The 24,260-nt window shown below is 39.5% G+C and overlaps 1 protein-coding gene across 3 annotated transcripts in view; it reads left to right on the top strand.

Annotated features, from left to right (window-relative positions):
• The window catches only part of pde4ba (phosphodiesterase 4B, cAMP-specific a), a gene marked incomplete at its 5' end in the record, with an annotated part of 159,992 nt that overhangs the window by 102,427 nt on the left and 33,305 nt on the right, over positions 1-24,260 (top strand). For all 3 annotated transcript variants that reach the window (XM_079221253.1, XM_079221254.1, XM_079221255.1), the window contains 4 exons: positions 10,429-10,623; positions 11,554-11,590; positions 11,917-11,987; positions 14,435-14,484. In XM_079221253.1, the coding sequence (XP_079077379.1) occupies positions 10,429-10,623; positions 11,554-11,590; positions 11,917-11,987; positions 14,435-14,484 (353 nt within the window). The remainder of the gene's footprint in view (positions 1-10,428; positions 10,624-11,553; positions 11,591-11,916; positions 11,988-14,434; positions 14,485-24,260) is intronic.

The raw sequence follows: 24,260 nt of genomic DNA, 5'->3' as shown, positions 1-24,260 counted from the left end.
CCAGACATATGGAAGCGTTGCCAACTAAAAATGTCAGAGATTTAAACAAACAATGTAAATAGACGGGTCTGGCTGCTGGATATAGTAGTTTTATTTAAAAGTTCACATGACTTCACTAAACACACTTAACATAATTAGGAAAGCAGGAGGAATAACAAATATGTGATACTCTATGAGTTAACTTTAATACATGAACAATATTGCTAAAATATGCATGGCATTTCACATCATACAGGACAATCACTTGTTTTCTTTGAAAGCCAAGCAAAAATGCATTGTTATCAAAAAGAAATTGTGTTTATTCTTCCTGCATAATAATAAATAAATAATACTGAAGTTAGTGCCATGATTTAAAGGTCCAGGTTGTAGGATTTCGAGGGATCTATTAGCAAGAATGTAATTTAGTATTATGTTTTCATTCATGTATAATCACCTGAAACTAAGCATCCTTATGTTTCAGTTAGCTTAGAATGAGCCCTTCATATCTTCATGAGTCAAAAACATGGTAACACAAGCCGCCGTCTGGCTTCTGTTGCTCTTGAAGTTGTATTATAATAATGAGTATAACCTCTGATTGAGGTGAATTACCGTCACCCAATTCTATCACTGGCCCTAATAGATTTAAACTCCTGCCCTCATGAAGGACACATGCTCGAGGATGAGAATCTATTTATTTTGCCCCTCATGTGAGATACAAGCACCACGATGCATTATTTGTCTCATCTCACTTGCTTAGTCTGACAATTTATTCCCATATATGATCCGTTGTAATATGACACCCAGTACAATCTATAAACATTGTGACAGCGTATTCCCTTCCAAGGTGGATTGTAATAAAGGCCAGCTACAATAGCAGGCCTTTTTGTTCTACAACTGTTAAGTAATTTGGAATTTAGGATTTTAAATATGTTTTGATAAAACTGTGACAAGCTCAGTTGAGAATAAAAATAAGCAGCAACACTGATGCTGATGTTAAGTGCAGACTATTTTTTTCATCTTTGAGTCAAGGAAGAAATAACCCAGAGTTAAACTAGGTTGGGTCTCACCCCAGGAGGACTGTGGGTATTCTGGCTCAGCTGGAGACACGTCAGGCTGCCGGCTGGAACTGCTGCCATGTTTAGAGGACATCATCACAGTGGAGTAGATCAGGAAAATAACCAGACACTTCAACAGTTTATTGAAATACTCCAACAACAGAAAGTTTACTTAGACATTTTGAGAAGTTGGTGTCATGTGATCTGTACTACAGTAACTCATATTTTTCTCAACATGCACAAAAGTAATGCTGAATGTTTATTAGCCCAGGTGGCAAATTGTGTTGGATTTGTATCGTGGATGTGTGCAGACGTGGAGCTCTGGAGACATCCACCTCTGGTTGGGTGGGTTCACCTCTGACTGAGGGTTTCCTGTGGAAAGTACTGGAATGGACTGAAGAAAGCAGAAGTGCACAGATGGTGTACTGTGTGCTGCATGTTTGAATCATTAGACAGGTACACAAGGCCCACGTGAGCACCAGGGGGTAATTACTCCAATAATGCTCCTCTGTGTGCATTGTAGATGCATGTGCTTTTGTTTGTACAAAGCCTTTGACATATTTACACAAATGCAGCTGCCCTTTCGTGCTATATTGGTGTGCATGAATTAGCCCATATGTGTGTGTGTGTCAGGGAGTGTTTCACACATATTCAGCGAGGAGAGAAGATGAGCTTAACCAAATATTTTGTCAGTGACCCGGATTCCTATGTCATAATAACAAAGATCAGAGCCTCTTTTATCTGCACATGGTTTTCCTGGGTGCAGGGTCCTTTTTGTCTTTTTCAGCCTGCCTGGACTACTACTATTACTACTACTACTACTTGCCTGGACAAAGTTACCTCAGATCATATTGGACCAACATCGATTCTCTAGTGAGGACTTATATTCACGCTTAAAACCCCAAAAGTTGATTTGAGGAAACATTGTGCAAATAAACAAATTAGACGCACTCATAGCTATGCATGCTGCTATGTGAGTAGTACATACAATAGGAAGTCGTTTAGGGTAATGGAGAGGAGCCGTGTTCCCTGTAACATGATTGTAATTGGTCTAAACAAAAACACACAAAAACTGTTGCTTAAATAGAGTTTATTGAGTGACAGCTGTTGACAAATAATCATACACTTCCTCATTATCTATATCTGTTTAAAATGGCAAGAATTTTCAATTAAACAAAACTGACCCTTCAACTTATATTTCATTACATGTTAAATCAGCATTTTAAACCACATTTCTTTTCACTTTGGTGACCCGTTTATTTTCCTTTCCAGCGCAGAACAGTACTTGATCCCCGGCCAACACTGAATAACAGTGTTGGTCGGGGATCAGCACCGTCTTGTAGAGTTTGTGCATCGGCAGTATTTTATTTGCAGTGCACTTTACTTACAGTGTTGTTGTGGAAACGGAAATGTGGCGAGGACTCGCCGTGACCTTGCCGTGGTTTATGTGGTCGGGTGCTTTTAAATCTGAGTGACTGGCCAAAGTTGAAAACAGCCGCCGTAGCTGTGTAGTGGGTTTGGTGGTGATGATGGTGATTATTGCAGTGATGATAATGATAACAAGATAGTAGATTGGTGTGAAGATCACATGGATCCAGAATATGGTGACTCTTGGCCTGGCGATGATGATGATGATGATGATGATGATGATGATGATGATGATGATGATGATGATGATTGAGGGCAGGATGGTAAGGGTTAAGTTGATGAGGGCATCTACAGTGACAGAATAAATACTCAGATCCTTTAATTATAAGTCCTGCATTAAGTACAGAAGTGTTAGCAGCAAAATGTACTACAAATATCCAGTAAAATGATTTAGTCTGCAGGAAATGGCCCCTGTGCCTGATGTATTATTATTTATCACAGTATTACTATAAGATTTTTGCAGCTGAGGTGTAAATAGTTTTTATTTCATATTTCATATCAAGTTAAGTACATTGGGCCAGTAGTTCGCAACCTAGGGTGCAAGGTACATCTGAGGGGTTGTTATATGATTCATGGGAAGAGGAAAGCATGTTTGCGACACACATTTGGTTTCTTTTTTGTATGAAATGCTGGATAACTTGACAAGGAGCCCCACTTCATAATAATGTGTCAATTTTACAAAGTTATCACATTTTTTTTTTAACGTAAAATCTTATTCTGAAAAGTAGTAATTCCAGCTTGTTTCTAGTTACCTCAAGTATCTCAAACCTGCAATTAAATACAGTACTTGAGTAAATGTACTTTTCACCACTGGTTATCTCTCAGGATCTCAATGGAATCTATCTTCATAAAATAATTAGCTTTACTGAACATACAGTTATACGTTTAATGGAGTTGTAGTTCCAGCAGTAGTTCCAGAGTTCAACGAGAGTCACAGAGGGAAGTTAGAGACTGTGACCGGGGTAGTTTGACTCTGTGCAGACCAGGGAATGTCATGGAAAAGAGATGCCACTCTGCAATTGCCAGGACAGGAATGTTTTTTAAAGTCCTGCAAAGTTTCTATGACTTTTCCAGTTACAATGTCCATTTTCACTCATGTTATCTCTGTCTTCCTCCCAGGTATAAGTTAATTTCAGTTCCTCTCTTTCAAGTGTGCATCAGCCCATGTTCCATCATCATCTTTCGGCCATTACTGCTTTGTGTTTCCTGAAACTGTAAAATGCGGCTTTGTATTTAATTAGTTTTTAAATGAGAGCATCTTCTAGATGACTTTGTACCTAAATGTGCATGTATAATGACTTGCCAAAAGTCCTAAATAAGTTATTGGCCTAATTTCTATTAATATGTGCCGTGTCTACTTGGATTTCTGAGTTTTTTTCCCTTTGTTTGGGTTGCAGATTAGAAAAGGCCAGAGGACAAATTAGATTCTCAGCATGGTTTTAACTTGATGGAATGGTTGTTTTTATAATTCAACGGTTAGGGCCATAATTCTGGCAGTTCATGATTTCATTAGTGTGGTTAAACGTTCCCATGGTGGGTAAAGGTAGATACGCTGATGTGTTCAGACTGGGTGTGGGAATGATGCTGAGATAAATGTCCTTTAACATTAAGGTGTTTTGGGTCCTTGGTTGCTAAAGTTCTACCCATTGGTCCAGAGATCTAAGGTCATATGTCAGAAAAGTCCTGCATGTTTAGACTAGCTCGGGTTATTAACCTATTTTAAGATACTTCTGCTGCAGATTCTGTTGGGAAATGTTGCTGCGATCTTTTTGAGCCTAACATTTCAGCTGCTATTTTTGCTTGTTATGATGGGATCGCTCAATCAGCTCATCGTCCTTCTGGGGCATTTCAAAGCTTTTGCACATTTCACGCGCCAATTGCTTCGTCAGAAAAGGTCTTTTTAGGACCCGCTGCTTGTACCGGACATCTCTCTCCATTTAGATGAGCATTTAAAAATTTGCTCATGTAATAACAGAGCAAACTTCCATTCGAGAAATAATACTGAAACCTCTGCTAAGGACAAACATGAGGTGTTACCATGGCACCTCTGTTTGCACAACCCAACAGACAAATGGTGACTGGTTTCCCCTCACTATTACACACAGGAAGGAAGAAATGAATTCAAAGAATAAAAAAAACTCTCTTTCTCCCTGTCCGTGGCACTCTGTGGCTCCCTCTTTACGAGCAGCAGTGTCTGTTTCTTTTTAACACACTGTGAAGTTGTAGTTTCCTTGTTTGTGTTTTATTCAGGTGAGTCGTAAGAGGACAAGTCAACGGCTAAGTGCAATGCAGAATCAAATTCAGACTTCTAAGTATAGTCTTTAAAGCACTTCATGATTTAGCTTCCAAGTACATCTCTGACATGTTGATCCATACTGTAATTCATTAAAGTTCTGGGTCAGATGGAGATTTTCAAATGGCACCTGGTCCTGAATTAAGATCCAGATGTGGTGAGGAACAGATGCAGTTGTGTACAGGGCTTCTGTAGCATGAATACGTTAAGAAACAGTATTAGAGAATCAATTGCAAATGTACTTCAAGCAGACTATTAGTGAGTACACTCATCTTCCTTTCTGATATTGTCTTAGTCTTCGTGAATTGAAATTTTATGAAGGATTGAACTAATAGCTGCTGCAGAAGCTAATAGGGATACACTAAAATAAACACATCAATAATGAGAGAACTTCTCCACGTATGTGTTTGTCTCTCAACCTTTGGGTCCATCACTCACCCAGTCAGTCTGGTCGTCAGCTGGATCATAGCAAAGGAATGTTGGGTCATCCTAGCAAATCATTTTTGGACCAGAGGAAGGGCTTACTGATTGCTTAACTGAATCAGCCCATGCAGTACCATAATGGTCATGATTACTTGGAACAAATGTACATCCCCAAGGAATCAGTGACCCAAGTCGTTCTTTGGAAGGTATACTGATGACATGCCATCCTGTAAAAACATATAAACACAAACGTGCGTCATAAAACCCGGTGGCGCTTGGATCCTTTTCATGCATGATTATTTCCCCTCTACCTAGGAAGCCCATGATATAAATACAGCATTCGGCCTCTGGTTCTCTTGATCTCTCAGCGGTCCTTGTTCTCTTTGAACAGACGCCATGCTTCTAATTGACTGAGCAAGAAAATGAATTTTGCATTTGTGTATGTTTAGACATAGATTACATGTGTGAGATTCGAGTGCTGATGCACTTCAAAGAGAAAGCACGGGGTGGTTGTATGAGTGAGACAGACAATTGCACTAATCCACTAAAGCACCAGGACACCCCCATGGAAAAGTGTCTTTGTTCCCAAGGTCTGTCTTTGTGTTGCATTTTAGGCTAAATTCTTGGATATCTCTCCTTTGTCCTGTTAATTTGACATGAGTAAAAGCACAGCCATAAGCTACATGTTTGTGTAATGAAATAATCTTCTATCAGCAAATAAGGTTGTAAAAAGAGACGCTGTTCATAAAAGCTAGTTGGACCTCTTCATTTTAGATTATTTAGTTAACGCACACTGTTTACAAAGACCAAGCATGGCTTTCCAAGATCAAATAGTTGAACTTATTTAGCTGTATTTTCCATGGGAAATGATGGGAGTTTGATGGTCAGTGGGGGGGCAGTCCGTGCTACCACAGACTTGGGCCTCAGTCACCCAGACGGACACAAGGGAGTCGTAACATTGATGTTTGAAGTGTCAATTTGAGGCTGCTTTGTCTAATTTGTTATTGTAGACTTCTGGTTTGAAGTTGCAGTAAATCAACTAAACAGTTTTTATATGAGGACTAATTCGCTTAATCGTGGTAGCGTAGCACCAATCCTCCGGTCTCCTCTCTGGTATGTTCGCTCTGTCAGTAGTGTTAACGGACTGTAAGTCACACAAAACGTCTCAAGGTCATGTAAAAAAACCTCACTTTTGTCTTTTAATATGCATTTTTCTTTTTTTTATATTTTATAGAGCAAATGATTAAACAGTTATACTATCTGTTTCCACCTTTATAAATCAAAGCACAAGGTCCAGTGTTGTGGACTTCTTCTTTTTATCCTGTTTGCTTCCTGTAACAGCATAAAGTTTCATCATAACACCTGGACCCCAGCGGTTACTGTCTCACATGGCACACATAAACATGAGGATGTGACTGAGTGCATTGTGACATCAGAGCTGATGTGTGTGTCGCAGTAGAAAGAGTAGAGCAACACATGAACGTCATGGGTGTAGACAACACTCCAGGCTGCCTGACACAGCAGGTATATAAACACATGTGCCGTGTTGGAAGGTTACTCAGTGTATTTACTCCAGTACTGCATTTAAGTACAACTTTGAGGTAGTTGAGTTTCTGTTTTCTGCTACTTCCACTCTGCAACATTTCAGAGAGGAATATTGAACTTTTTACTCCATGTATTTGACGGATGGAGTTACTGGTTACTTTACAGACTAGGATTTTACCAACAAAATTTGTGTTCAATTAGTGTTCAACCTCTGATTTCTCGGAGATGTAATTGGTTTCAGGTGTTTTCACAGGTGCGGTATGGGTGCAGGTGATTGATGATTGAGTGTAGGTATTTATATGGCTGTTTAGCAAACAACACACACAGGGTTTTAGTTTTGAAAGATGTGTTGAACGTAGATACTCGTGTGTAGTTATTTGCAAACTGTTTTTGAATGTCAAACTTACTATAAAGCAGACAATGTATCCATACGTGGTGAATAGATCAACCTCGTGGTTTCAACAATTATCCATAACAATAATCCATGAAGGACCATATTTCTGCATTTATGAACACTTTTACTTCTTACATTTTAAGTCCATTTTGCTGATATTACTTCTGTTCTTTTGTTGAAGTCGGGTTTTGACTTGAAAATGTTATCTTTTAGAATTTAGTCTAGAAGTTAATCTGATGATCTTTAACTTTTTTTTGGACACGAGAAAAAACAATCAGTCAGTCTTTAGATGTGCGTGTTGTGGATGACTGGCCTTGCCCGCTGACTCCAGAATGAGTCTTCTCCACACGTGATCACAACACACAAAGCCAGTGAACTGACCTGAGGGCAGAGCAGTCAAGCATCCAATACATGGTGGACAGTGCAGGCATGCATGCGTATGCAGATATAACACACTCACACAGACACACTGCTCATTTACCTTTGATCCTTTGTGTTTCCTCATTTTAGTGTCGTTTTAGTCTCAGTGCATCATCATGATATGTGAAGAAACAAAAGATTTAAGAGGAAATTCTGCATAACAAACTAATTGTAGCACCATGTCATAATTCGCCGGGAAAAGGAGGAGTGCTGTTCCTCCTCTGGCAGCAAGAGCACCAAGCTTGAACGAGCTGCAGTCTCATGTTATCCGAGCCTTTTCTGTGTTCCTCATGTCAGTGAGCTGCTTTTGTGCATATATTTAGTAGCATATTAAGCTTTCTCAGATTTCTGTATTTTGCTGTTGTTTGTTTTATATTATTACTGATCCATCTGTGGACCCCAACATAAAGATCGTTTATTTTAACATGCCACACAACAAAATATAGACCTGCTATGTCATTCAATAGCAGCCTTGCAGTACAGACATTTTATAAGAAGAGAACCCCCTCACTGTATCTTAATTTAAGTCATGTATTAGCATCATTCTGTAGCGTTCTCACCCTGTAGGACTTCAAACCAAATCTTTTAACAAACACATTACTTTGTTCACGGATTACACACATTTTAAGATTGCTAAATGTACCAAATTTTCCATTCATTTTTGTAAAACGGAATCTTAATATGCGCACATCAACCTTTCCATTTTTTTGAGGAAGCGATTACAATGAATACAACATTTCATTCATAATTTGCCAGCGTGGCTTACTGATAACATCCAAAGTTAGTGACCCCAATCGTCGTTTTAAAGCATTGTTGTAACTCATAGAAACCCCGTGCTTGTCCCTCAAGGTTTTAATCCACAATTTTCGTCTACCAGTAGTCTTTTGAGTCGTTTAGCCCTCTCACTCCTGGGAGGAGCCTCTGGTTTTCAAAACAGAGACCTCTGGCTTTTTGAAGGACGGCGTTTTTGCTGTTGTTGCTCCTTAACTTTGAATCAGCCTCACACAAAGTGTAATAGAATCCAAATCTGCACATGTTTTCAAAAAGCATCTTAAAACTACTGTGACTTGTTTTCTTTTGGTTTAATAAGTTTTGACTTTGTGGTTTGTGCACTTTGAACCCTTTCCTTATTTATTTTTTGTCCGTCTCATTTATTTCCTGTCATTTCACCCTTCTGAAAAGCATTTTGAACTGTCTGGGACTTATTTTACAGATTGAGCGTTTATCTCTGATGTTAGTCATTGTTTTGGTTTGGACCAGATTCCCATCGTTTGTGTAACATAGATCCCTTCAACCTTTCACTCACTTTCCAACTTTCCCTGGGGTAAACAAATATATTAGAAATCCCCCCCCGTCCAGTCCCATATACCCAACCAACAGTTTTAAAGAAAGCATAATGTAGAGAGCCATTCTCTTTATAGTTATAATGAGTTGCCACAGGGGCCTGTATTAAGGCACGCCATCCATACACAGTGAAGTGTAACATGCACAGTACATGAAACAGTAAGTCAGCACATTTTCATCAAAATAAAAGCCTGTTTCAATATTCGTTATCACAGTGTAATATAAGAGTTTTTGAGAGTGTTTACATCGACACAGTGCCTGGTAGGTCTTCTTGCAAAGATTAACTAATGCCTTTTCCATCCCTGATTTCATGATAATAAACAGATGAGGATTGGGGTTGGAGCAGTGATCCTAGAAAAATACACTATATAACTTTTCCACAAACTGAAATAAGTCTTTTTACAGTAATTATTTTATATTTCTCTTCGCCTTCAGACATGTTTAATTTAAACATACTATGCTTTGAATAAATCCTCAAATCCTATAAATATGGAAATATTGTGAAGTCCAATCTTGGTGTAAAGATGCTGGAAGTTTCACATTTTTCACATCATACCTGTGTAAGTTATAAATAGGACCACAAGTGGCTTTCCAACTAGTTTTGTCCCAAAAATCATTGTTTGAACTCAGATTTAAAGTGAGCACAGAGAAACCTCCTCCCTAAAACTGCTTTTTTTTATATCATTCTACTCAAAGAAGGTCAAACATCAAAATGAAGCAACAATAAGCAAAGCGTTTTTGGGTGGAGGGGGACTTTAGGTTTGTAGTGTAACCAGCACCGTCTCTGCTGGTATGTGTTTACAATACAGAAGAGGAAGTAGTGGCCATCAAGGCAGAACAAAGTGATAAAAGAGTGCGACCTGCAAAAACTCAAACTACTATGGAAAATGTCACACACACAACACATCTCACAGTTGTTTGTTTGATCGGCCATAAGAAATGTCCTTCAAGTGATGTCTCCTCCTCTTCTCTTCTTTGATGATGTCTTAATGAGATCCTCCTCTTCCTTCCCCCATTCTCTCACGTTCTCCTCCCCATGAATGTCGGAGCATAACTCTAACTAATGTCCATCAGTGAATGAACAGGGTGCACTCTAGCATGTCACCGTGCCCTCTCTTTCCCGGTCATGTCAAGTCCATCCATGAATGTGTGTTTCCACCGCACATGATCATGTGTGAGAGTCGGTGGCTGCAGCTTATCTCTTGAGGGGATGTTGGTGTTGTATACGTCAACAAATTACTCTTTTCGGTGCTCAGTTGTTTAAAGCTAATAAGATCGAAGTGGTTTCGATAATGAAAGAAAATGATCAGGAAGACTTGTTTTTATCATTTGTTGAAGGGCAGATAAGGAGTGTTTTATAGCAAAGTTATAAATCAGTCTAATGCAACCTGAAAACCTCCACTAAGTTGCTTAGCATTCTTAAATCAAGCTCCAGTCGTCTCCTATCAAGACAACACATCTCTTCCTGCTTATTGTTCTATGCTTCACATCACACAAAAAAACTATCTGCGATGACAAATAACCAAACTGTGTTTATCTGTTTTCAGTTTTGATGTGGAGAATGGCCCGTCCGCCAGCTGCAGCCCTCTGGACCCCCAGGCCTCCCCCGGCTCTGGGCTGGTCCTCCACACTAACTTCCCCGGTCATAATCAGCGCCGAGAGTCTTTCCTCTACCGCTCTGACAGCGACTATGATCTGTCACCCAAGTCCATGTCACGAAACTCCTCCATCGCCTCTGAACTGTAAATATAAAACACACATCATGCACACAAAGCACAAGTATGTACAGTCCATGCCAGAGTCAAAGAAAGATGCACAGAAAAAAGATGGCATATACACAAAATAATTAAGTTGAGGCTGAATACAACCCAAGCTACATTACCAGTGAGGTGTAGAGCTTCCTTGTTGAGAGGTTGGTCAACGTTGTCTGTGTGTTCTGGGTTTCATTTGGCTGCAAGAACATTTTCTCTTACGGGACAATGAAGTTAAAATCCAAAGATTGCTGACAATAATACAATATTATCACCTGCCCGAGCTAAATATAAATCAAGTTGAATAAAGCTAAGATACAAAGTAGTACTTTTGGTTTGTCCATTATGGGCTACTGTAGAAACATGGGACTCATTCTAAGATAACATTAAAACAACGCTTCACATAATTATGCATATTATATTCCATATCCACTAATAGATCCCCTGAAACTGGACTATTAAGGCGAGGCTCTGCTTCTGCACTGCTGCTTTGCCCACACATGGAAGATCTGATACATAGTGGTGGTGGTGGCTTTAAGGAGTCCACGGCGGGACTCAAGATATTACATAACATGCCAATGATTTAAATAGAGTAATTCAGTATTTTGCGCTGTGTTAGGTTATGAATATAGGTCACTCTGAGAACAGTAGACTCCTGGTCTGACCCATGAATGTCCTCCCATACTCCTCTCTCTCTCTCTTTGGACTCTTTCAGTTCATTATAGTAATGAGGCTGGCTGGGTCATGGTAGTCTTTACGTATTGTTCTGACTGAACATCTTTGCTTTTAACAACCACGACCAAGTTGGCACAAAGCACTTCAGCATAGAAGCTTTATGCAACAGCATAACCTGGTATTTGGTGCATGCTGTTATTTGAGGATGCTCCTGACCATTTTTCTCGTTTGTGTGTGTGTTTTCAGACATGGTGATGACCTGATTGTAACGCCTTTTGCTCAGGTAAACATCTTACTCTCTGGAACCCAAAAGGAGCCTGGTATCAACACTAATTCTCATTTAGCAGTGGGGTTAAAGTGGACTGTTAAAGCACAGTTGCCTGACGCTGATTAGGCAAATGTAACAATATCAGTGTCCACAGTTCAAATGAGTATGTAATGTTTCATTATACAATGGTTAACTCTATATATTACAAATGTATTGCAGCAAGCAGACACAAAACACATAATGAAAACACACTGTTAAGAAAATATTTTTCTAATATTGGTTTTATACACTGTCTATGTAAAAAAATATTCTAATAATAACCTCTTCCTCTGCTTTTCTAGGTTCTGGCAAGCCTTCGTAGTGTGAGGAATAACTTCACTGCACTGACCAATGTCCAGTGTGCCTCCAGCAAGTGAGTGCACATGATTTGAGACCAACATTCAAAAGAATTTATGTGGCTTTTTTTCCTTCTCAAATACTTACTTCAGTGACCTGCTTTGACTCCTACAACATTAGGAAATACTTCTGGCAGGCTATAAAATTCAGAGCAGCCACTTGAGAATAAAACATTAGCTTTATACTTTATTATGTACTGGGAACCTCCAAAGAGTGTTATAAATCAAGTTGAAGCCCACTTAGACACTCTTGGGATACATTTATTAGATTCCCTTGTGGCAGAGTACAAAATGAAAATAAAAAAAGAGTCTTAAACAATATAAACAGTCTGCAGTAGAAATTGAAATACATCAAATATCAAATTTAGCCTCAGCACAGCTTTTAAAATCACCAAAAAAGTCGAGGGCTGATCACTCATTTAGAAATGTGCAGACTGCAGTTCCGCTATGTCACCACAAGGCAGCGGTGTTGAGCTTCAAACAGACTGCTGTATGTCATCTGACACCACAGCTGTTCCCAGCACTCATAGTGAAGAAGCTGAAGTCTAGTAAACAAACACAGTACACACACACACGCACGCGCACACACACACACACACACACACACACACACACACACACACACACACACACACACACACAGAATACAGATTTCCATCAGTGGTGATTTAAACATTTATAGAGTGGGAATTTGATAACAAACTGAATTAAACCTAATATTACAATAATGCCGAAATAAAAGTTGGATTCTAATTTCAGATCCAACATGGTTTGCTCTTAAAAACTTCTCTCAAACCAGTGCACTTGAGGGTTTATATCTATTTGTTATTATGTAAGTTTAAAGAAATTACATAATAGAGAGTCCAAAACCTCTAGGAGTCTAATCTAAGGCCTCAACTAATGATGATCATTATCAACGTCTGCTTATTTTGTGCGTCAGTTATTTCAAACCCAAACATGTTCAGTTCACAAGTATACAAAACAGAGAAAAGCAAATCCATCACATCCCGATGGAGGTGAGACTGCAGATGCACTGGAAATGTGTATGTAGGGCACCTTTCCTGATATTCTTCAGGCGTGTGTGTGTGTGTGTGTGTGTGTGTGTGTGTGTTTCTAAAGATGCTGAAAGATCCTCTTTCACAGGATTTATCGACACTCAGATAGCTGCATTCCTGTCTGACCTACATTCGGCTCTGACGCCCACACATAGACAAGAGCGGAGACTAAAGCATGCTCCCAGGTATACGGGCAGAAGCATCATGTTAATGCACACACATCCCAGACTTCCAGATCCTGGACAGGATGTTACTGCTAGGACGAGGATGTAATCAGCATGACTGAAATAATGGACTATGGCACAACAAATGTGCCTGCTTAAACTAACATAAGGCTCCGTCACAATAAAAAATAGCATAAAGACATAACTAATAAAAGGCTTCTGATGATCTGATGACTCATAATTATAGTCTGATCTCTCTTAAGTAACTGTTTCAACCTCATTCATGATTCATTGTATGTTCTGTGGGTGGGGGCGCCCCATGTTAATTCCCTGAACAGACACAGAACACAGTTAAAGGAATTGTAGACATTTTGGGAAATATGCTTATTCAGTCTTTTGCCTGGAGTTCGATGAAAAGATGTCTGTCGTGTCTGTCCCTTTCAAGGCAGGCAGCAACCTCCGGGTCTGAAAAGGGAAACCAATGCCGAAGTGCCTGAAATCATTTTTTATAATAGACAGCAGGGGGCGACACCTCTGTTAGCAAAAATAATTGAATTCAAACTTGGTATTTTTGCACAAGGTTAACTTTTTTGTCAAATTTTGATGTGGCTCTTACTTTCAAGCTTTCTACATTGCTTGCTATATTCCTAACATTAAGTCAGCGAGTAATATGAAAATACATGTCCACCATTATGAGTCATATGATGATTGATGCCCATGGGGGGGAACTTCTTACCCTTAATCAGAGTGTCTTTCTCAGAAACCTGACTCTTTTGCAGATAACAAAAAATAAAGATTGTTCAAACTTGTGGATCACCTTGTATATGTACATCCTTATTTAAAAACATAGACTTATTTTGTACTGTCAAAATGTTGCATTAAATTACATCAAAACCACCTCTCCAGATTTCCTCAATTCAGAAAAGTAAAGTTTTTATGTTATTCAAAGATTACCACGGCCATTACCTGCAACGAAAAGAACTGAAATAAAATTGCTCAATCTAGTAGTTCGAAGGGAAATACAGGGGCAGACATGAAAGTGGCATTGATTGTCTGATCTAACTCTGTGCAAGAAGTGAGTAACTGTTATACCAAAATGTTGAATTAGTTCTGAATGTGTTTTAAGCGTTTACCTCTCTGTGAGAACATGTTATTTATTATTTGAATGAACCATTTCAAGAAAAATAAGCAAACATTTTATATTTCATTTTAACATTTTCTAATATCTTTCTTTCCTTCTTTCAGGAGGTCTCCTGCAGCAACTCAGCCTCCAATCACCAGAGTTTGTCTCCCAGGTAAGAGGCTCAGAGGAATATCCTGCTACGTGTCTCACTTCTGTGAAGCTGTGTGAAGAACATTTTTATCTGGTTTATATCTGGCTCCAACATTCTTCTGCCACCATTTGTCCTTGTTCTCATTATTCTCTCCTCCTCTTCCCTCCCTGCCTCTCTCCTCCGTCTCGTCCTCTGCTCATGAACTTGTGTACGTGACAACTTTCACTTTTTTTCGCCATCTGTCATCAGCTCTAACATTGTAGTCCAGACTATTCTGTCATCAAGCTCATTAAGCATGTTCAAACACAATTGAACTGGTACTTCAGACGCACACACACACACACACACACAGATACACTTTGGTGTGTGTGTGTGTGTGTGTGTGTGTGTGTGTGTGTGTGTGTGTGTGTGTGTGTGTGAGAGAGGTCTTATATCGCTATATTTGTGAAGATCAATTTCAGTTTCAACTATCGTAGTGAGGACATTTTATGCATTTTTAAGTCAGTGCCCTCACCTGAATCTGCTGCTCCACTCGACTGAAGACACCCAGACAGTTTTTGTCCATTTGATTTAAGATGGTACTACACCCAGACTCTGTCTTTTGTATTATCCTCCTTCACATAAGTACATCCGTGGCTGCAGTCACCTTGAAAAAAGTACAGTAAGTCTAAAGAAATATCTGAAATCCCTCTTGCTTTATAATCCAATTCTGTGCTGTCCGTTCAAAGGATTGGCGTGTCCGTTGGTGTGAACAGTTTTTCCAAAATATGTTTTTTTTTATTTTTGTGTTTTGAATTAGACATAAAATAAAACAAACACAAGCCTTTAGCCCAGGAGATAGCTGTGCTTGTCCCTAAAAAAACACGACTAATGTTGACTTTAAGGCAGTTGTTAATTATTTATGTTGTTACATTTATTTTGTTACATTGTGTTGTCACAGTATTATTTTAACATAAAACATGATGTTTTTTCTAAACCAACTAGTTTTGGTGCCTAAACATAACCAATCATTTCACACACTTTTTGTGTGTTTCAGCAAGCACGAGACAAGGCTGATATGAATCATATTCATGAAACGTATTTTTGGTTGAGAAACCTCGACATTCAAAGTATTCCGTGGTTTGCAGAAGCATAAAAGCTAAAACGTTGTGGTTGGTCTGGCGATTCAGAGAGGCATAGATGAAACATATAGTTACGTATTTTGATAAAGCAATAAAGTATCCAACCTTTAACCTCACATATGTAGGCAGATGTTCCCACTCTCGAGGCAGAACATTGAAAACAGTGACATGTTGCTGTGTAAAATGAGACTGAGTTGAGCAACAATGAAACTGAGAACAGTGAGCGTAGTCAACCATCAAATAACCAACTTGCTTTGCATGAAACAACTTTTGTCAGATGTGACATCAAAGAAGAACTAGTGAAACTTAAGCCTCGGCCTGTGATAACAATGTTTTCATTACCAAGTTTAGTGCTGAATTTATCAAAGAATCACACAAAACAAACTTTACGGATCAAATTCTTGTTTGCTCGAAATGTAGTTTTTTTTGATAAGGAAGCAACAAGTTACTTGGTATTTTATATGTGTGTGTGTCTGTGTGTTTGTGGTGAGTATGAGCATATATTGAAACATTGTCGTGTGCAAGAGAGTATTTCAGTGTGTAATGGTATTTTAACTTTGACATTTAGCAATTTTGGATTGATGAGGTGTATGATTCAAATGAGTGTTTATCCTGGCTTATATGCATCACTGACAGCCGTGTGTGTGTGTGTGTGTGTGTGTGTGTGTGTGTGTGTGTGTGTGTGTGTGTGTGGTGTGGGGAGGTGTTCCTGTGGCTCTGATTGACGTCAGCATGCCTGTATGTGGCTTATGTTGACTTCCTGTCAAAGCAGATGGACTGAGTTTTCGCTTCCTTGTTCAGAACCGCAGCTCATCAGGTGCTCTGAGTGAGTGTGTGTGTGTGTGTGTGTGTGTGTGTGTGTGTGTGTGTGTGTGTGTGTGTGTGTGTGTGTGTGTGTGTGCGTATATGTGATAAACCAGCTTCATAGCGTGCAATATGACATTTCCTTGTAAGGGCAAATAAGGTCTTCACTAATACATGTATTACAATGAAAGTGATTTTCTTTTAAACCGTCAATAAGTTTCCTTGATTGTTGTTTTTGGTCTCTTAAGGGGATTTGTTGATAATAATAATAAGATAAAGTTGCACCAGTGTTGTCCTTTAAAATATTACTGTACCATTTTGTACTCTAATTACTTTCACTGAAAGCAGGATTTCACTGATAAATACTTTGTATCAAATGCTTGTAATTTGGTGGTGTGCACTCACTGCTTGCCCACAACAGAGTCTCCCCACTGTTTTGGTCTTGATGTCTTTGTGGTCTGCAGGATTCGGCCTGAGACTCTCGCTCTCCCTCTGCCACCTATCCTCTCTATCTTATTCATTCCCAGCAACGGCCAGCTGTCTTTTTCCCCTCTTAAGATTTTATCTTTCCTTTTGATTCATCTGTTTGTCTCCTTCTCTCTCTCTGTATCGTCACTGGAGGAGGAGGAGGGCGAGGAGGGCGAGGGCAGGAAGTGTGAGGCAGGAAGTGAAGATCATATTGTTCCTGTTTTGCTGTCTCTAAACTGTTGTAACTTGACGGAAGCCAGGAGCAACTGTGTGGAGATGAGGTGCGTGTGTGCGGGTGTGCGTGTGTGCGTTTGTGTGTGTGAATCTATGTGTCAGACTACAGGAGAAAAATAGGATGCAGTGAGACAAAGGCCTATTGTCTGTGCCAACAAGCTGCAAAAAATGCACATGCTGATACAATGATATAATACGTAAATACCTGCTCCAGTGCTGCACAATCACAATGTATTAGACACAGACACTGTCACAGCATTACAGCACAAAGTACACACTGTACTGTCGTCCAGATCAGATGTTCTCAGTTGCAGGTGGGCTGCATTGGGACAGACCATCTGTATGTCTCTGGTGTAGTCTGAAGTTATGCCCACCGGCTAGGACTCAAACTTTCTCATTTTACAGATGAACATATATAATTCATATTTGATCAGCATCTCCTTGTTTGAGAGTTTGGTCGGCATTCACAATCAGTAACTGAGTCTGCATTAGAGACTCCTCCGCTCTAATTGGCTGTTTTCCTTCGGGCACAGTGAGATCTTGTTAATGCCATATGAAGCACCAAAAAGAGGATCCTGATTCGTTTTTTTCCACAGATAATCTGTCTCATGTGCTTTACTGTCAGGATATAGTGAGTTTGAGCAAATGTGATGAACATTTTTATAAAAGTTACCATGCGCAGCTTAAAGTGTTATTTTCATGATTTAGTTGTGCCTTTCACACCACACATACTCTATATCATACTGAGTGTGAAAAATACTGTGCTTTATACTACTATATAATACCTTTATTATCACAGGATAAAGGTGGAGATGACACATATAAATCAAGTTCAGATATGGCTATATATCTTTTTATTTGATATCACCTGGAACTTATATTGGCGACAAATCATGCAAGTTTCAGACTTCCTCAACATTTAGTCCTCATCTTTAGTATCTTTCATCACTCTGGTTATTGTTATTATAGAGCCAATATCACGTCACGATCACAAACAGGTTAGTGAGATCTGCTTTAACATGTGGCGAAAGAAATCCCACGTAACAGAGAGCCAATGAACTAAAGCAGCTGTTTTGTGTCATGGTGTCATAACACAGCCAGGAAATATTCTGTCCCATGTCTGCGACATTCAGCTGTGAGAACCGCACAAAGGTACGACCTGACTTCCTGGTCGAGTCGACCTCTGTGCTGAAATGCTGTCATACAGGATACATGTGAGGCGAAGGGTTCTTGAACCCTCCCGACCTTTTTCACATACGCACTGTGTGTGTGTGTATGCGGTTGGCTGCTTGGTAGCGTCGAAAGGTGTCAACAAGTTGACTTTTTAATTCCCATTGTGCCTTTCCATTGTGTTGGTGTTTTCATATGAGGGGAGCATGACATTTTCCCAAAAAGAAGCCTAGCATGTTATTTCAAAGTTGGGAACTGGTGTTTGGTCAACACTAAACAATAAGTCTGTGTTAACTGTATAGGTAAAAGATATTTGGACAATGAGGAACTGTTGTGCAAAAAACAAAACAATTGTGGGTTGTGAGTAAAAACACAACAATGCACATAAGTTTGCTGTATATGGTACACACACAGGCGGAGAGGGGGGCAGTTTGGTCCTATGAACGCTTCTCTCTTTGTCTTCATATGACCAGGACATTCTTACTGGACTAGCTGGTCAAATCTTGTTATAAAAAGAGTGGATAGAAATAGTGCTGCTGCTAAATTTGGTAATACATTCTTTGAAAGTTAGTTGTTTGCACAGAAGGAGTATCACATATTTAGTTCCAGATGATACATCCTACTGACTTTGTTTCCCTAACCTTTCTTCTGGCATTACCAGGTCAAAATATGTTATATATCCTCTGAGTTGTACATTTGTGGTTCTCAGAGGTGATCCTGATGACTTTGGGGAGCCACTGACTTTTCCCACGGCACCAACACATGATTGATATCTATACTTTTGAGTGAAATGTCTCAAAGTGAAACGACCCACTAAGATGGGGAACATGGCAAACATTATACCTGTTAAACATAAGTATGTAAGCATTGTCACTGTGAGCATGTAGTTATGCTTATGTTGGCATTTATCTCACAGCTGTGCCAAAGTACAGCTTAACAGATCTGCTAGTATGGCTCTAGACTCTTAGCCATGTTACAGCATGCTTTAAATGTCACATTGTACGATATGCCTTTGAGTACCTTTGATTGCTGTACAAATACATTGCATTATTATTATTATTATAGACACTTTAAAGGGAAATATGTCCTCATGAGACCTATCTGAGAGTTTGCTGGAGTCAACCAGTGAAGGGTTAATTTTATTGGTTGGTATTCAGACTTTTACCTTTTGTTCAAGAGGATTCTTAACTAATATTGTGAGCTTTGTTTTTAGTTCCCAGTAAAGAACCAGATAAGAAAATACAACATAAATGGCTACATTTTTCATCAGCTGCAAACCCAGTCGTAACAAAGCTGTTACCTTCATCTTTGAAGCTATAAACGTGTTATCCTCCACCGCCCATTCTCAGCTGCATAACATTGACTAAACTATCCAAAATTCCTGCTTGCTGTTCTGCGCTCACAGTTAGGAACAAGACAAATCTTCTTTCTTGTATAACTCCATCAAGTCACAGAAACAGTTATAAGATTTGTCTCATCTGTGCCAGGAGGTTACAGAGAGCAGAGCACAGGGAAATTAATGAAAAGTACCTCATCAATCTCATTATGAATGTTATTCAATGCAAAGTCTTAGACAACCCTGCGCTCCTTGCACCAAACAGAGGCTCAGTGCGTGCAGGAATGCAATAAGGAGGTCACGGCAAGGAGGAAAAGAGAGACAGAACTGGAGGAGGGATGAAAGGAGGAGATGAGGAGTGATGAGGTGAGAGGGCAGGAGACACAAGGTCTGTCTTGAGAAGGGAGGAAGACTAAGCAAGGCCGAGCCTGAGAAGACGTGGTGCAGGGGAAACGGGAAAGAGGGCTAGAGATGAGGACCCGGAGGATCTAAAGCAAGAAAACAAACATATTGTCTCTGTGACTTCTCTCGATACAAAAGTTCACCTGTTGTTAGCGTTTACAGTGTCAGTTTATCATGTCAGTAACCACTTGGCTTCCAAAGTGCTTGAATTTGGAAGACTTTTTAAAATAATTTGTTGCAGTGGCTTTCAAAATAGAATTATAATGGTGTTGAGATGATCTGTATGCTCTGTTTTAGGGAAACAATGTATATATGTGTCGGCTAATACAGATATTATTTGTCTATTGTGAAATACATTTTGCACAAAAAAGGGTAGTCATGAACAGTTGACCATGGCAAACACAGTGGTTTTACAGAATGCAAATACATTGAATAGCTTATTCCACAAAATGTACAAACTACTCAAATATAATATTTTATAAAAGAATACATAATAACAATACTACAACGATACAAGCAGGTGCTGTATGGCCATTGTATGTCCGAAATGATAACAGTTGTGTATGGTCATGCTTTATTGTTTCTTGAAAGCATAGACATGTGCAATTTGCACTAAAACCTCTGCATAAAACCGCTGGAGGCAAAAACTAAATCAATGTTTGATTGTCATTCAGAATCTTTTGTTCTTTATAACCAATGCACTCTGCAGAGTTCATTGAGGGACTGCGTGGTGTCAGTCAGAGTATTTCGTTTTTGGTAAAAACATATACATGACATGTGTTGATCATCACTGTATGCATTAGGAAACATATGCATCGCCTCAGAGAATGCAATATATAAGAATATGCAGCACCACTGCTTCTGTATTTGATTTTGCACCACATACTAAACACGCAAGCACAAAGGCTGTGTCTATGCAGACATTTATTCACCAGGATCTCATAGTAGGTTGTCATGTGACACAGCCAGCGAAAGCCAAAGGCTCCAGTGGCAATACATCCTCCAGAGCGGTGCACCTGTCTGGGGATTCTCTCTGACCCAGTCCACCAAATGCAAATAGAGATAAATATCTGCCAGAGTGACCAGTGTATTCATCTCAGTAACACAAGTGTTTATGTATGCACATTTTCAAAAGCAATGCATGTTAAAAACCTCTGTGTATAATATGGTCTGTGAGTCTTTTGAACTTCATATAGATGCTTTAACCTACTCACTTAATATTCATTTTCAAGAGAAATAGTCTGACGTTGAGTGTGTACTTTATTTGTTCAATATGGCACATATATGAGCTGTTATGCCTGTTTTTTAAGCATGTAATGCATACTATATGGCATTGCTGGAATGTGGTTGTATCATACAGCAGTTAAAAACAGACAGGAAAAGTCAGTGAAATGTTGGCAACCATGGGAACTGCCATCTGGAAGCTGTTTACCAAATGAATCTTCTAGGATTGGACTGATAGGAATTTACTAATGCTTTCATTGAAACTCTGGAATCCCATGTCAGGAACAGTAACATCAACATTCCCCGAGGGGCATCAAACCATCCTCGCTGAGTGAGGTAATGCTGGACCCCTTCCAGCCTTGTGGTCTTGATATGGCATCTGTTTAATCCGAGATATTCTGGCAGGGCTACCAGTTAAATGTCACAGATACAGTATCTGCCAACCTATCACTCTGTCTCTCACCTTACACTCTGCTGTGCATGTCCACCAAATGCCAACATAAGCAGTTGCCATGACAGCAACTCCCTCCTTTTCTTCCAGCCCCAACTCTATTCTGGTCAAAGCAATGCTCGACCTCCATAACCTTCTCTCTTTCTCGCTCTCTTCTTCACCTTCCAGGTGTCCAAGTATTGAGAAACAGATCCTTGGTCCTGTTTTCCCTCCATGTTGGTAGCTAATAAGTCTCAGTGTTTATGTCACTGGTTTACTGAACGTAAAGGGATCAAGTGTGAGAAAGTGTGTTTGTGTTTTCTTGTCACACAGACACCTTTCTGTCCATGGAAGGAAGTCCATGCTAGGCAGAATTGTGACACTAATGAGGAAACAGGCCACTGTGACAACAGCGACTTCCTCACTCACACACACTCAAACAGCTGTACACAATCCGTCAGGTGTTTAGAAACACCCCTGCAGGCTTTTGTTTATCCATCTTTCTCTGGGGACAAATGAGTTCCTTTGGCATGACGTGCAAACAAAGAACAGACATGACCTGACCTGCGTCACATACCCATGCATGAAAACTCTGGTATTACTCCATTCACAACTCATCTATGGCCTTGAATGCTGGTTTCACACATTGGGTCTTAAACCCTACTCTACACCACCACACCTGCTAAACACCAGCATGTTAGCATTGGGATGTTGACCATGTTTGCAAGTTGTTGTTAACAATTAGCTCAGTACAGCCTCACAGAACAGCTAGCGTGGCTGTAGACTCTTATTCTTGTTAATGGAAGGTTTTAGTGCACAGGATGTTGTAGAGAAAGTTGTTGAATTGGTTTTCTTCTTTAAATCAAAAAGGTTGAGGTTCATTTGTTTTAGGGGTCTCTCCCTTCAAGAGCTGTCTTTGAAATGTCTTTAACTCAATTGTAGATCAAAGAGGAAATCCAGTGATGATGTGTTATGGTTTTACTTCCTTTTTGCAATGAAATCATAGTAGTATGAGTGTAGGCAACAGCTGTGGCCAGAGGCATTATGTTTATGTGTTGTCAAGATTAGATATTTATACAGCTAACAGTCCTATTTAGCATTGTGGAAATAATTTAATTAGGGCCTTTGTGAACGTTACTTTGCCAGGTATCGCAAGACAGTATTTCTGAGGCTTGTCTGTCTGAAAATGTCAGAAAGCTTGGAAGATATGTGGCTTGTGAAAAAAGGGTCCAATTTTTACTTTGGTGACAGGAATGAAAGAATCGGTCATTATCTGTGTTTACGTTCTCTTCTCCCATCGGAGCTAATAGACTCAGGATGTGCTGCTATTCTCCAAAAGGGGTGGGGCAGTTACAAACCCACGTCACACAGATACAGTTTACATTCTTTATGGTACAAATTTGCTGAGAGGAGTTTAATTACGTAGTAATTTTGTGGAACGAGGACACAAGGAAAGCAGTGTAGCCTACTCAGGTTGTCAGGTTCATTGTCAGTCATACGTACAAATTAGTACATAGAGGACCGTACAACATTTTCATGATATTGACATAGTGCAAACTCTTTTTTTATACCTGTGTCAACACTTCATAGCCACAGGTTAAACAGACGAGGCTCTAAGTGATGCATCTTCTGGTGTGTTATGTAAGGTGTTGGTCACATGGAAACGGCCTTTCTATGAGTAAAATACCCCCACTGTTTGCTCTACACTGGATGTGTTGATTGTTTCTCTTGAACTAGTTCTTGATATCTGATGTGTGTGTACAGTATCTGTCTGTAGATCTTCATCAGAGACACTCTCGTGCTTTTCAGCTCCACAAAGCTGCTTGCTATTGTCTCTTTTCTGTTTGGTGTCTCTCCTTGACTTGATCAAACAAAGCTTTGTGTTTGTTCATATTTTTCTCCCTGATTGAAGGAGCAAAATAGCAACATAATGCACTTTTTTCTACAATTGGCAACACTTGTGTTCTTACTGTTAAGGATTATTTGACAAGTATGATTTGGGTCACATTCTGTCCATTGGAGCCATTTGACAACAACTCTTTCCAGAATCTGTGACCCAGTTTTTTCTGGATAATCTGGATTATTCTGGACAGATTTTCAGTGGAAATACTTTCTGTTGATTATTCAGAGTAATATGGATATTGTTTGTGGAAAGAAATATGGTTTTAATAGAAATGTTGTCAGCACCACACATTTAATATAATCCTAATAGGATATCTCAAAACCTGGGTAAATTAGCACAAATACTATCTAAACTGATTGATTTCTTTCTGTACTTTGGCTCAAAAAACGTTTAACGAATAATATGTCTCTCAGCCAAACAAGAAGCTTGTTCTGTATCAGTTTTTGGTTGAAACCAAAATGCTTATGTAGTTTTCATGGCTCAGTACCCTGAAGCCCCTCCTCCAAACATTTGCATTTATAGTATATGACCTGTTATCATTTCATTAAATGGTAGACGTCAGTGCCTGTGTCCACACAGTGAACCCTGTATCTCGGTTAGTATGCGGACAGCTCATACGACGAGAGCCTGCTGTTCCAGAGGTGATTGACCTTGGGTCATGTATTATCCTCTTCTGCTCTCCCTTGACTGCTCATCTCTCATTCT

Source organism: Taurulus bubalis (genome assembly GCF_910589615.1).
Source record: "Taurulus bubalis genome assembly, chromosome: 7".
NCBI classification, from domain to species: Eukaryota; Metazoa; Chordata; class Actinopteri; order Perciformes; family Cottidae; genus Taurulus; species Taurulus bubalis.
The sequence above is the reverse complement of the archived record's forward strand: the minus strand, read 5'-3'. Positions and strand labels throughout refer to the sequence as shown.